Source organism: Salmo trutta, chromosome 30, assembly GCF_901001165.1.
Source record: "Salmo trutta chromosome 30, fSalTru1.1, whole genome shotgun sequence".
Taxonomy (NCBI): Eukaryota; Metazoa; Chordata; class Actinopteri; order Salmoniformes; family Salmonidae; genus Salmo; species Salmo trutta.
Genome location: NC_042986.1, coordinates 27,401,591 through 27,415,852, shown reverse-complemented (window position 1 = coordinate 27,415,852; position 14,262 = coordinate 27,401,591). Strand labels below are relative to the sequence as shown.

At 46.7% G+C, this 14,262-nt stretch overlaps 1 protein-coding gene across 3 annotated transcripts in view; it reads left to right on the top strand.

Annotated features, from left to right (window-relative positions):
- The window catches only part of LOC115168400 (IQ motif and SEC7 domain-containing protein 1), a 223,846-nt gene that overhangs the window by 106,040 nt on the left and 103,544 nt on the right, over positions 1–14,262 (top strand). Inside the window, exon 1 of one of the 3 annotated variants that reach the window (XM_029723638.1) lies at positions 1,858–3,462. The exons of the other annotated variants lie outside the window; for them this stretch is intronic. Coding sequence (XP_029579498.1) covers positions 3,323–3,462 — 140 coding nt within the window. The 5' untranslated portion in view covers positions 1,858–3,322. Of the gene's footprint in view, positions 1–1,857; positions 3,463–14,262 lie in introns of those variants that run through there. 3 annotated transcript variants of the gene reach the window in all.

The window sequence follows — 14,262 nt, the reverse complement described above, 5'->3', positions numbered from 1 at the left end:
CCCAGCCCTGCCTAGACCCCAGCCCTCCCTACTCCCCAGCCCTCCCTAGACCCCAGCCCTCTCTACTCCCCAGCCCTCCCTAGACCGCAGCCCTCCCTAGACCCCAGCCCTCCCTAGACTCCAGCCCTCCCTACTCCCCAGCCCTCCCTACTCCCCAGCCCTCCCTAGACCCCAGCCCTCCCTAGACCCCAGCCCTCCCTACTCCCCAGCCCTCCCTAGACCCCAGCCCTCCCTAGACCCCAGCCCTCCCTACTCCCCAGCCCTCCCTACTCCCCAGCCCTCCCTACTCCCCAGCCCTCCCTACTCCCCAGCCCTCCCTACTCCCAGCCCCCAGCCCTCCTTACTCCCCAGCCCTCCCTACTCCCCAGCCCTCCCTACTCCCCAGCCCTCCCTACTCCCCAGCCCTCCCTAGACCCCAGCCCTCCCTACTCCCCAGCCCCCAGCCCTCCCTACTCCCCAGCCCTCCCTACTCCCCAGCCCTCCCTAGACCCCAGCCCTCCCTACTCCCCAGCCCTCCCTACTCCCCAGCCCTCCCTAGACCCCAGCCCTGCCTAGACCCCAGCCCTCCCTACTCTCCAGCCCCCAGCCCTCCCTACTCCCCAGCCCTCCCTAGACCCCAGCCCTCCCTACTCCCCAGCCTTCCCTACTCCCCAGCCCTCCCTAGTCCCCAGCCCTCCCTAGTCCCCAGCCCTCCCTAGTCCCCAGCCCTCCCTAGTCCCCAGCCCTCCCTAGACCCCAGCCCTCCCTACTCCCCAGCCCTCCCTACTCCCCAGCCCTCCCTACTCCCCAGCCCTCCCTACTCCCCAGCCCTCCCTACTCCCCAGCCCTCCCTACTCCCCAGCCCTCCCTAGACCCCAGCCCTCCCTACTCCCTAGCCCTCCCTACTCCCCAGCCCTCCCTACTCCCCAGCCCTCCCTAGACCCCAGCCCTCCCTACTCCCCAGCCCTCCCTATTGTATGCGGTTTGGTAAGTATAGACCCATTTTGCCCCAAGAGCAGATTTAATAGACAACACTTTGATCTGTGTGTCGCTTGCATTATTGAAGTGGCTTTGTGAAATGGATGTGCTGTGCATGAGATTTCCATCATTACATGAATGAGTATAGAATATATACTGCAGATATTCCTATAGATGTAAGACTCTTTTTGAATGGGCTCTACCACCCTCCCCTATGATGCAAGGGCTGTGTAACCTCAATATTTGATGGATAATTGTTTCCTGTGTTGAACAAAGAACATAAGTCACCAGCCTTGTAAGAATTGCACATACACTCATTTTTCATTAACCGGGGTCTTCACTCATAGATGTTTCATTATCTTCCACTCTCTCTCAATTACATTTCAATGTACTTTATTGACATGACATACAGTATTGATACATAGTACCAAAGCACAATGTTACATTATAAAAAGAGTCATTAACAAGTATTAACAATAGAAAATGACCAGGTTATGGAAATCCACAGAATGATCCAGAAACAATGTTAATATGGAGGTAAAATGAAACAATGGACTCGATAAAATAATCCATTCTTCCTCATCCTATTGCAACAGTCACTAACTGTCATCTCGTGGCAGGCTGTTATGTAGTGTGCTGCCAACCTCCAGCTTTCTATGTCGTCTTCTAGTAGGATTTGTAGCTTTTCTTCATCAGAGCGCTTTACCAAACTTCGAATTTGAAATGAAAATCTGGGGAAGTAATGTTCTCTAATGGTTGTGTATTTTGTGCATTTAATGAGGAAGTACAGCTCTGTCTCTGGTTCTTTCATAATGCAGTGATCACTCTGCCTGCCTTCTTTTGGCAGCCAGCTTTTTCTGTCTGCCCTTTGTTATGGCTAGGCTGTGCTCACTGGCTGCTCTTTGTTATGGCTAGGCGGTGCTCACTGGCTGCCCTTTGTTATGGCTAGGCTGTGCTCACTGGCTGCCCTTTGTTATGGCTAGGCTGTGCTCACTGGCTGCCCTTTGTTATGGCTAGGCGGTGCTCACTGGCTGCCCTTTGTTATGGCTAGGCTGTGCTCACTGGCTGCCCTTTGTTATGGCTAGGCTGTGCTCACTGGCTGCCCTTTGTTATGGCTAGGCTGTGCTCACTGGCTGCCCTTTGTTATGGCTAGGCTGTGCTCACTGGCTGCCCTTTGTTATGGCTAGGCTGTGCTCACTGGCTGCCCTTTGTTATGGCTAGGCTGTGCTCACTGGCTGCCCTTTGTTATGGCTAGGCGGTGCTCACTGGCTGCCCTTTGTTATGGCTAGGCTGTGCTCACTGGCTGCCCTTTGTTATGGCTAGGCTGTGCTCACTGGCTGCCCTTTGTTATGGCTAGGCGGTGCTCACTGGCTGCCCTTTGTTATGGCTAGGCTGTGCTCACTGGCTGCCCTTTGTTATGGCTAGGCTGTGCTCACTGGCTGCCCTTTGTTATGGCTAGGCTGTGCTCACTGGCTGCCCTTTGTTATGGCTAGGCTGTGCTCACTGGCTGCCCTTTGTTATGGCTAGGCTGTGCTCACTGGCTGCCCTTTGTTATGGCTAGGCTGTGCTCACTGGCTGCCCTTTGTTATGGCTAGGCTGTGCTCACTGGCTGCCCTTTGTTATCATTTGCCTCTCTCTCTCAAGTCAATTCAAAGGGCTTTTCTCTCTCTCTCTGTCTCTCATATGAGGTGTTGTTCCCCGCCGTCACTCTCCAGAGCCACGAAGCAGATGCCCTGTCTTCCTATAGAGTCTAATTAACAGGCTTTACCTGACAAACTAATTGCACAATCCCTCATTAGTCTTAAAAGCCTCATCAGTTTGGGATGCAGCAGAAAGAAACTCATTGATTCCACAAAAAGGGAGAGAGATGGGGAGGGAGAGAGAGACTATGAGCCCTACCTCCAACACATTCTCCTGTTTCCATGGAGACCAGAGAGCCAATCGGGTGGCCCGGCTGCGGGCTGTACTACCGTGAGCAGAGGAGAGGTGGTGTAGGGAGGATGTGGATGAAATCCGGTGTGTATTAGAGACAATAAATATATAATTCTCGCTCCTGCAAGTTATCCCCATGCTTTTGATGGCTAGCCCTGTCTCCTCTGCCTTGGTACGTGTTCAGCCATCATCACCTAGCATGGGTTTAAATGGAGGCTGTTTATCAGTGTTAAACAGGCAGCCTCCCAGCCTCACTGTGCCTTGCTCTACCACTACACACCCCCTGCCTGCCTTTTGGACCTGCCTCGTTACATCACAGAGCTCTTTCTGGCTGGCTGTTTGTGACTGAGAGTGAGAGTGTATGTGAGAGAGTGTATGAGTCTGTGCGTACGCTTCGCTCCGTTGAGTCAAGTCCCATTGACGAGCCAGGAGGATGGACAAGCCGAGCGTGTGGCGTGCCGTGGTGAGCAGCACCGACCCCAGGCGTCCCCGCAGCGAGTCCAGCACGCCACCCAGCGGCGGGGCTCACCCGGACAGACCCAGCTCTGCCATGTCCTACCGGCTATATGACATGTGAGTAGTAGCAGTCCCTGTGAACCTCATGCTGTATGAATGGGGCTGTATGGAGGTGGGGCTGGGCTGATGCAACCAGGCACTGGTCCTTCCATCCTTCATTGACAGGGATGCAGTGTGGCACTTTGTTATTGCAGTGTCTCCAGTGCATGTGCTGAGTCACCTAGCTGGCGCTTGCAGACCTTGCTCTGTCCTCTCCTCTCATCCTGTCATGTCTGGAGAATAGAGATGGGATGAGTTTGTGACTCTGAGAGCTCTCTCCCTTAGTTAACAACCCTAACGGAGAATGGTGGTCATGTGGAGGGATGTCTGTGTGTGTGTGGTAGACATGTGTGTTGGTGGTAAACATGGCTGTTAATATTTATATGATCAATTACATTTTCATTGAATTTTTTATCCTTTTTGTTGAAATGGACACTGTGTGATGTGATGAGGGAGGATGAAGGGTTTTTGGTAGACTGTTGTGATGTTATACTGTCAGATTGTTTCCATTGTGATTGAAATCACCCTGTCATGGGAGTTATTTTGTTTTGAGTGGCTGATGACTGACAAGGAGAATATGACTCATTTTTGGCTGATGCTATGACGGCTCTTATGTAGTGCGTGATTTCCTCCCAGCTCTGACGTGTGTGTGTGTGTGTGTGTGTGTGTGTGTGTGTGTGTGTGTGTGTGTGTGTGTGTGTGTGTGTGTGTGTGTGTGTGTGTGTGTGTGTGTGTGTGTGTGTGTGTGTGTGTGTGTGTGTGTGCGTGCGTTATGGATACGGCTGGTACTTGTAGTGAATGTTATTTTTGGGATGTCGTTGTTCGCTTCAACACTGTTTTGGATGCTTCATGCTTGTCTCTCCAGTTTAGCGTTGCTGCTACCTCAGCTGAATAAATCCTTGTGTCATCTCTGATTAGGTCTTTGTTTGTGAAAGGATACAGGAATCATATTGTATTCCTGTATCACACAGTGAACCTCCAACCTCTCTCTTCCGGAGGGGTTGAATTTCTATTGTTGTTTCGGTGCAGGTGCCTGCGCCAAAATCGGTTTGTTCCAACATGATTCCACACAGAAAAAAAGAGATATCATCACATAAAAATCTATTTTTGTCAGTTTATCCTGTTTTGCATTTTGTGATGGTGTGCAGCCTGATCAAGATGCATTGGTTAGTGTGCACTTATAATCTAATGATGATCAGATATGATCAGATCTTCATGTGTGTGGATGCGTATTGCTCAGGCATCATTATGTGTTATATGAATTGGCCCGTCACTGGGTGATCATTTTGTGCAGAAAATAGGGATCAGTCCACTTAATAAATATGCAATAGCCTCTGCCAAGTCCTTCACAGGCAATCTGGTCTTGTTACTCACAATCCCAAAAGCTAGAGTCGTTTTGCAGTACCTACAATATTATAACACATGATTATTCACAGTGATGCTTTCATTTTGTCTGGTATTTTTCAGCATTAAATGAATACGTCATAAGCCCCAGGCAGGCCACCACTGCTACAGTCCAATACCTGTGTGTTTTTATTCTGCTTGACTGGGATGGTTATAAGCATTGCATAATCAGCAGCACCATCTGTCTCCGATTCCTTGTCTGTCCTTTCACCAGTCTTCCAGTAGCAGTCCACTTCACTGGACACAGACTGATGGACTGACTGACGGCTTTAAATGAGACCAGATTAGTGCAGGTCAGGAAATCAAGGTGACACGGGGGTCAGGGTTAAAGGGCTAATCCTAAATTCAAACAATAACGTGGATACCCCGCCACTTGTTTTGGTAAACAGCTGAGAGATGGGGCTTCAGAAAAATAACCCCTCTCAAATTCCTAGACAGACCAATGGATGCAACAACTGACCATGAGATCAAAATGATCCTTTTAACCATGTTTTGAAACTGTGTTTGTTTACATTGACCTTGTTAAGAAACGTAGGAGTAAAACAAGCTTCCAGTGCATTCAGAAAGTATTTTAGACCCCTTCCCTTTCTCCACATTTTGTTACGTTACAGCTACGTTAAAACATTTTTGTTACTCGTCAATCTACACTCAATACCCCATACGGACAAAGTGAAAACAGGTTTTAAGAAATGTTTGGAAATGTATAAAAAATAAAAAACACATAACTTTATTTACATAAGTATTCAGACTCTTTGCTATGAGACTCGAAATTGTGCTCAGGTGCATCTTGTTTCCATTGATCGTACATGAGATGTTTCTACAAATTGATTGGAGTCCACCAGTGGTAAATTCAATTGATTGGACATGATTTGGAAAGTCACACACCTGTCTATATAAAGGTCCCACAGTTTACAGTGCATGTTAGAGCAAAAACCAAGCCATGAGGTCGAAGAAATTGTCCGTAGAGCTCCGAGACAGGATTGTGTCGAGGCACAGATCCGGGGAAGGGTACCAAAAACGTTCTGCGGCATTGAAGGTCCCCAAGAACACAGTGGCCTCCATCATTATTAAATGGAAGAAGTTTGAATCCACCAAGACTCTTCATAGAGCTGGCCGCCCGGCCAAACTGAGCAATCGGGAGAGAAGGGCCTTAGTCAGGGAGGTGACCAAGAACCCGATGGTCACTCTGACAGAGCTCCAGTGTTCCTCTGTGGAGATGGGAGAACTTTCCAGAAGGACAACCATCTCTGCAGCATTCCACCAATCAGGCCTTTATGGTTGAGTGGCCAGACGGAAGCCACTCTTCAGTAAAAGGCACATGACAGCCCGCTTGGAGTTTGCCAACAGGCACTTAAAGGACAAGATTCTCTGGTCTGTTGAAACCAAGATTGAACTCCTTGGCCTGAATGCCAAGTGTCTGGAGGAAACCTGGCACCATCCCTACGGTGAAACATGGTGGTGGCAGCATCATGCTGTGTGGATGTTTTTCAGCAGCAGGGACTGGGAGACTAGTCAGGATCTAGGGAAAGATGAACGGAGCAAAGTACAGAGAGATCCTTGATGAAAACCTGCTCCAGAGCGCTCAGGACCTCAAACTGGGGCGAAGGTTCACCTTCCAACAGGACAACGACCCTAAGCACACAGCCAAGACAACGCAGGAGTGGCTTCGGATCAAGTCTCTGAATGTCCTTGAGTGGCCCAGCCAGAGCCTGGACTTGAACCCGATTAATCCTCTCAAGCTTTCTCTGCAGAGAAAAATGGGACAAACTCCCCAAATACAGGTGTGCCAAGCTTGTACCGTCATACCCAAGAAGACTCAAGGCTGTAATTGCTGCCAAAGGTACTTCAACCAAGTACTGAGTAAAGGGTCTGAATACTTATGTAAATATGATTTTTTATTTTTAATACATTAGCAAACTTCTTTTTTTTTTTATGTTGCTTTGTTATTACGGGGTATTGTGTGTAGATTGATGAGGGGCCAAAACACATTTTCTACATTTTAGAATAAGGCTGTAACCTAAGGAAATATGGAAAAAGTCAAGGGGTCTGAATATGTTCACAGGCACTGTAACATTCAAAATGGGTGAACATTTCCTTTTAAGTACATTTAAAACCAGATACTTTTAGACTTTTACTCAAGTAGTATTTTACTGGGTGATTTGTTTTTCTATTAAGGTATCTTTACTTTTACAGAGAAAATACTGATCATCACCATCCAACTATGATCCAACTATACAGAATGAAGGAGACCTATAATCATCACTTCCCTATGAACCTGACTGTTGTAATACAGAGATATGAACCTGACTGTGGTAATACAGAGATATGAACCTGACTGTGGTAATACAGAGATATGAACCTGACTGTGGTAATACAGAGATATGAACCTGACTGTTGTAATACAGAGATATGAACCTGACTGTGGTAATACAGAGATATGAACCTGACTGTGGTAATACAGAGATATGAACCTGACTGTGGTAATACAGAGATATGAACCTGACTGTGGTAATACAGAGATATGAACCTGACTGTTGTAATACAGAGATATGAACCTGACTGTGGTAATACAGAGATATGAACCTGACTGTGGTAATACAGAGATATGAACCTGACTGTGGTAATACAGAGATATGAACCTGACTGTTGTAATACAGAGATATGAACCTGACTGTGGTAATACAGAGATATGAACCTGACTGTTGTAATACAGAGATATGAACCTGACTGTGGTAATACAGAGATATGAACCTGACTGTGGTAATACAGAGATATGAACCTGACTGTGGTAATACAGAGATATGAACCTGACTGTGGTAATACAGAGATATGAACCTGACTGTTGTAATACAGAGATATGAACCTGACTGTTGTAATACAGAGATATGAACCTGACTGTGGTAATACAGAGATATGAACCTGACTGTGGTAATACAGAGATATGAACCTGACTGTTGTAATACAGAGATATGAACCTGACTGTGGTAATACCGAGATATGAACCTGACTGTGGTAATACAGAGATATGAACCTGACTGTGGTAATACCGAGATATGAACCTGACTGTGGTAATACAGAGATATGAACCTGACTGTGGTAATACAGAGATATGAACCTGACTGTGGTAATACAGAGATATGAACCTGACTGTTGTAATACAGAGATATGAACCTGACTGTTGTAATACAGAGATATGAACCTGACTGTGGTAATACAGAGATATGAACCTGACTGTGGTAATACAGAGATATGAACCTGACTGTGGTAATACAGAGATATGAACCTGACTGTTGTAATACAGAGATATGAACCTGACTGTGGTAATACAGAGATATGAACCTGACTGTGGTAATACAGAGATATGAACCTGACTGTGGTAATACAGAGATATGAACCTGACTGTGGTAATACAGAGATATGAACCTGACTGTGGTAATACAGAGATATGAACCTGACTGTTGTAATACAGAGATATGAACCTGACTGTGGTAATACAGAGATATGAACCTGACTGTGGTAATACAGAGATATGAACCTGACTGTGGTAATACAGAGATATGAACCTGACTGTGGTAATACAGAGATATGAACCTGACTGTGGTAATACAGAGATATGAACCTGACTGTGGCAATACAGAGATATGAACCTGACTGTGGCAATACAGAGATATGATCTACTATAGTATGATCCTCAGAGACTGGTCCCTACTGATGACATACAGTTTGATGACAAGAGTGTTTACATACGATCAACTTGGCACAAGAGCTGGGAAAAACAGGATTTGTACAGTATTGGATGATATACTCTGTCATTATGCCCATTTCTACTACTACCCTTCTCTCTGATGGCCCAGGGGACAGTGGCCTAGGGGACAGTGGCTCAGGGAAGGGTGAAAGAGTGGGACAGTGTTATTTTGAAGATAGGCTCGTACATCCATGCAGAATGTATCTGCGCATTAGCGCGCTTGAGTGAGTGTGTGTGTGTGTGTGGTGAGTGACTTGCAGGGCTGTTGCTTACTGCCCCATGTGCTGACTAGATCAGATGTGACAGCATGCTCTCTGTATTGCCTGGCCAAGCAGTGACAGCAGGATTATTTACATAGTCACAGTCTTACATAATGGCCAGCATGACCATGGGGGTCAAATCCATCTTTCCTTTGTATCTCTCTGGTTAAATTCCATTTCAATTCAGTCAATTAAGTGCATCAAATTTCTAAGAATTGAATGATCGGCCTATTCATTGGAAATACTTCCTTGAAATGGAAATAGAATTTCTATTAATATTATCATCTGAAATGATGGATGGAATTTGATCTGAGCCAATCGTTGGCCGTGGCAGCATGTGTTATGCAGACTGTGGCTATGCAGGCCGGTAGGTAACAGCCTGTCATGCTTCCTTGTGTCCTGCTGCCTGACACTGCAGTTCCAGTGCTGTGCCGTGTGCTGCCGTGTACTCGGGCTAAAAGCAGAGAAATGTGCTGCCAGTGCCTGGCGGTGGTGGTGACGCACTCTGTTGTTTGTTTGCCTAGCGTAGCGCTGGCGTAGCGCTGGCGTCATCAGGACAGCGGCTTCACAATTCCATCTAGCAGCTATTATCTGGGTATGGGCATCCCTGCATCGATGCCGGAGCCTTTAGGCTACACTACAGCTACTCCACATCCCTCCAGAGAATCCGACATTATTCAAATGAACCGTGACAACCCAGAATGTGTATCCATTATGTTTTTTTACATGAAGTGTCAATATTGTTTTATATGGAGATATTTTGGGAAATATATGATTGGAATATTTCAACATATTTCTTCCTGGGCACGTAGTCAAACTCCTATCAGTAAACTCCTCTGCACCAGGAGACTGTTAGTATGGTCCCTCATAGCCTAAAATGTCCCTACAACCCTTAACCCAGCACCTCACATCTACAACCCTTATCCCAGCACCTCACATCTACAACCCTAATCCCAGCACCTCACATCTACAACCCTTAGCCCAGCACCTCACATCTACAACCCTTATCCCAGCACCTCACATCTACAACCCTTATCCCAGAACCTCACATCTACAACCCTTATCCCAGCACCTCACATCTACAACCCTTATCCCAGCACCTCACAGCTACAACCCTTATCCCAGCACCTCACAGCTACAACCCTTATCCCAGCACCTCACAGCTACAACCCTTATCCCAGCACCTCACATCTACAACCCTTATCCCAGCACCTCACATCTACAACCCTTATCCCAGCACCTCACATCTACAACCCTTATCCCAGCACCTCACATCTACAACCCTTATCCCAGCACCTCACAGCTACAACCCTTATCCCAGCACCTCACAGCTACAACCCTTATCCCAGCACCTCACATCTACAACCCTTATCCCAGCACCTCACAGCTACAACCCTTATCCCAGCACCTCACATCTACAACCCTTATCCCAGCACCTCACATCTACAACCCTTATCCCAGCACCTCACATCTACAACCCTTATCCCAGCACCTCACAGCTACAACCCTTATCCCAGCACCTCACATCTACAACCCTTATCCCAGCACCTCACATCTACAACCCGTATCCCAGCACCTCACATCTCCAACCCTTATCCCAGCACCTCACATCTACAACCCTTATCCCAGAACCTCACATCTACAACCCTTATCCCAGCACCTCACATCTACAACCCTTATCCCAGCACCTCACAGCTACAACCCTTATCCCAGCACCTCACATCTACCCTACAACCCTTATCCCAGCACCTCACAGCTACAACCCTTATCCCAGCACCTCACATCTACAACCATTAGCCCAGCACCTCACATCTACAACCCTTATCCCAGAACCTCACATCTACAACCCTTATCCCAGCACCTCACAGCTACAACCCTTATCCCAGAACCTCACATCTACAACCATTATCCCAGCACCTCACATCTACAACCCTTAGCCCAGCACCTCACATCTACAACCCTTATCCCAGCACCTCACATCTACAACCCTTATCCCAGAACCTCACATCTACAACCATTATCCCAGCACCTCACAGCTACAACCCTTATCCCAGCACCTCACAGCTACAACCCTTATCCCAGCACCTCACAGCTACAACCCTTATCCCAGAACCTCACATCTACAACCCTTATCCCAGAACCTCACATCTACAACCCTTATCCCAGCACCTCACATCTACAACCCTTATCCCAGAACCTCACATCTACAACCCTTATCCCAGCACCTCACATCTACAACCCTTATCCCAGCACCTCACATCTACAACCCTTATCCCAGCACCTCACAGCTACAACCCTTATCCCAGAACCTCACATCTACAACCATTATCCCAGCACCTCACAGCTACAACCCTTATCCCAGCACCTCACATCTACAACCCTTAGCCCAGCACCTCACATCTACAACCCTTATCCCAGCACCTCACAGCTACAACCCTTATCCCAGCACCTCACAGCTACAACCCTTATCCCAGCACCTCACATCTACAACCCTTATCCCAGCACCTCACATCTACAACCCTTATCCAGCACCTCACAGCTACAACCCTTATCCCAGCACCTCACATCTACAACCCTTATCCAGCACCTCACAGCTACAACCCTTATCCCAGCACCTCACATCTACAACCCTTAGCCCAGCACCTCACATCTACAACCCTAATCCCAGCACCTCACATCTACAACCCTTATCCCAGCACCTCACATCTACAACCCTTATCCCAGCACCTCACAGCTACAACCCTTATCCCAGCACCTCACATCTACAACCCTTATCCCAGCACCTCACATCTACAACCCTTATCCCAGCACCTCACATCTACAACCCTTATCCCAGCACCTCACATCTACAACCCTTATCCCAGCACCTCACATCTACAACCCTTATCCCAGCACCTCACATCTACAACCCTTATCCCAGCACCTCACATCTACAACCCTTATCCCAGCACCTCACATCTACCCTACAGCCATGTCTGTTCTGTTGGCCTGGGACAATAGTGGTTTCCTTCATGGGGAACAGGGGTTCTACATTGGAATTCCGGAAGGACACTGTCCTGAAATTTAAACAACAGCCTCCTCCAGCTCAGCCTCCTAATGAAAGGTGAATTGGCGAGGCACCCTGAACCAAACACTGCTTTAGTCAGAGTAGAGTAGACACATTTGTGTCAACCTGACAAGCATCTTTATGCGTCTAAAAAAACAACTGCAGTTCATGTTACACAATGTGTGTTGAGTGTGTGCCCATGTGTGTTTGTGTAGCTTTGACCAAATCCCTCCTTTAAAAGGTCAATCCGGAGTTATTACCTCCCTTTTTGGACTGTTATATTCATGATATATAGACATTGATTTTTTAAGAATATAACTCATAAATGCCTCATGAGCTTAGTTAAACTGCCGTACCCCACCATAACCCAAAATATACAGTGCATTCGGTAAGTATTCAGACCCCTTGACTTTTTCCTCATTTTGTTATGTTACAGCCTTATTCTAAAATTGATTCAATTGCTTTTTTATTATTTAACGATCCCAGAACAGGCCATTTTACCAGTAAGTAAACTTATGGCTTTGTTCCCAGAACCAATGGTAAACCAAAAACGTACATTCCCACAACTTCCAAGGAACCAAGTGTGCTAGCTGGGAAGTGGCCAGCAGCATACCACCCTGCATCCCACTGCTGGCTTGCTTCTGAAGCCAAGCAGGGTTGGTCCCTGGATGGGAGACCAGATGCTGCTGGAAGTGGTGTTGGAGGGCCAGTAGGAGGCACCCTTTCCTCTGGTCTCAGGGCAGTGATTGGGGTCGTTTCCCTGTGCAGGGTGCCGTCTTTCGGATGGGAAGTAAAACGGCCATCCTGACTCTCTGTGGTCACTAAAGATCCCATGGCACTTATCGTAAGAGTAGGTGTGTTAACCCCGGTGTCCTGGATAAATTCCCAATCTGAGCCTCATACCGTCACGGTCACCTCATTCATCCCCCCTCCTCTCCCCTGAAACTATTCCCCAGGTCGTTGCTGTAAATGAGAATGTCTTCTCAGTCAACTTACCTGGTAAAATAATGGTTAAATAAAAATCACTGTAAAAGTTGTCAAAAATATAAATAGTAAAGTACAGATACAACTTAAGTAGTACTTTAAAGTATTTTTACTTAAGTACATTAGAGCACTGAATCTCCTCTCCATTGGGGTGATGGACAGCTGAGCACTCAGACCTTGACGCTAACAGCACTGAACAGGGCCAATAAGAACAATGCTAGCCGGGGCTATGCTACAATAGCCTGGGCGCTAGTGTGTTCCAGCTATTCCATTTCAATTCAGTCAATTCTGGGTATGAATTGAAAATATGGAACCTTACGTTATTTGTCATGAGAAATGATCAACTCATGATTTACAATTTTAATTCACCTCTTGAATTGACTGATTTAATCAAAAAGAAAGGACTCCAACCTTGTTTCCATCATTAACCTAACAGGGTTACCTCATTGTTGCCTTGCCAAGACAATGATAAATTGGGCAAATCAGAATCTGACTGGCGCCCAGGCTAGCACTAGGCAGCTCTGAAATTGGACTCTGCTCTAATACACTGGCACCCACACGAGGGCTGGGGTCACGGAATGTGATTGCTATTAGGTTTGCACTTGAAGTGCCAGCCCTGGACTGGACAGGGCTTGTTTGGAACATGCTCAGGGCATGGATTAGCTCTCTCCACTGCTGGGAGCTGTAGTTCTCTCAGGGGTATATCTCAGGGAGCAGTGGGTTCTCAGGGGTATATCTCTGGGAGCTGTAGTTCTCTCAGGGGTATATCTCTGGAAGCTGTAGTTCTCTCAGGGGTATATTCTAGTGTTTATGCGTCCGTGGATTGAGCCATCCCATAATAGGCCCTTAACCGTCCCAACAGCAGCTTCAGGCACTGAGATACAGAGCAGTGGGAAGGAGGGTGGCATAGCAGCATGCGCATGCAGAACACTGTGTTCCCACGAACAACTATACACATTTTATGGGAACGCATATTTACATGGTACTCTGTTAATGTAATTACAATTTTGTAGAAACATTGATTTCATTACCATATTTATTTTCACTGTATTGTGACTGAAACCCTTTTATCTTGCATGCGGTTGTCCTTAACCAATATAGGTCTAAAAGCATGCATGTGTAATATCTATCATCCTGTTTGGTTTTCATGACTCTGAATTTCTGTGGATTGTTGATAACTCGCCAATAGATAATCCTACCATCAATATAGAGCATCACGTTCTATGCAATGTTGTCACAACATTATGCTTAAACAATGTTCACATGATGCACCTAAATCACTGTGCATTGTCTTACTTGTAAACCATTCCAATATCAACAAAAACATCACTCAAGAAATCACAAAAAATGCTTTATCGCCCCACCCAGAATAGACATAA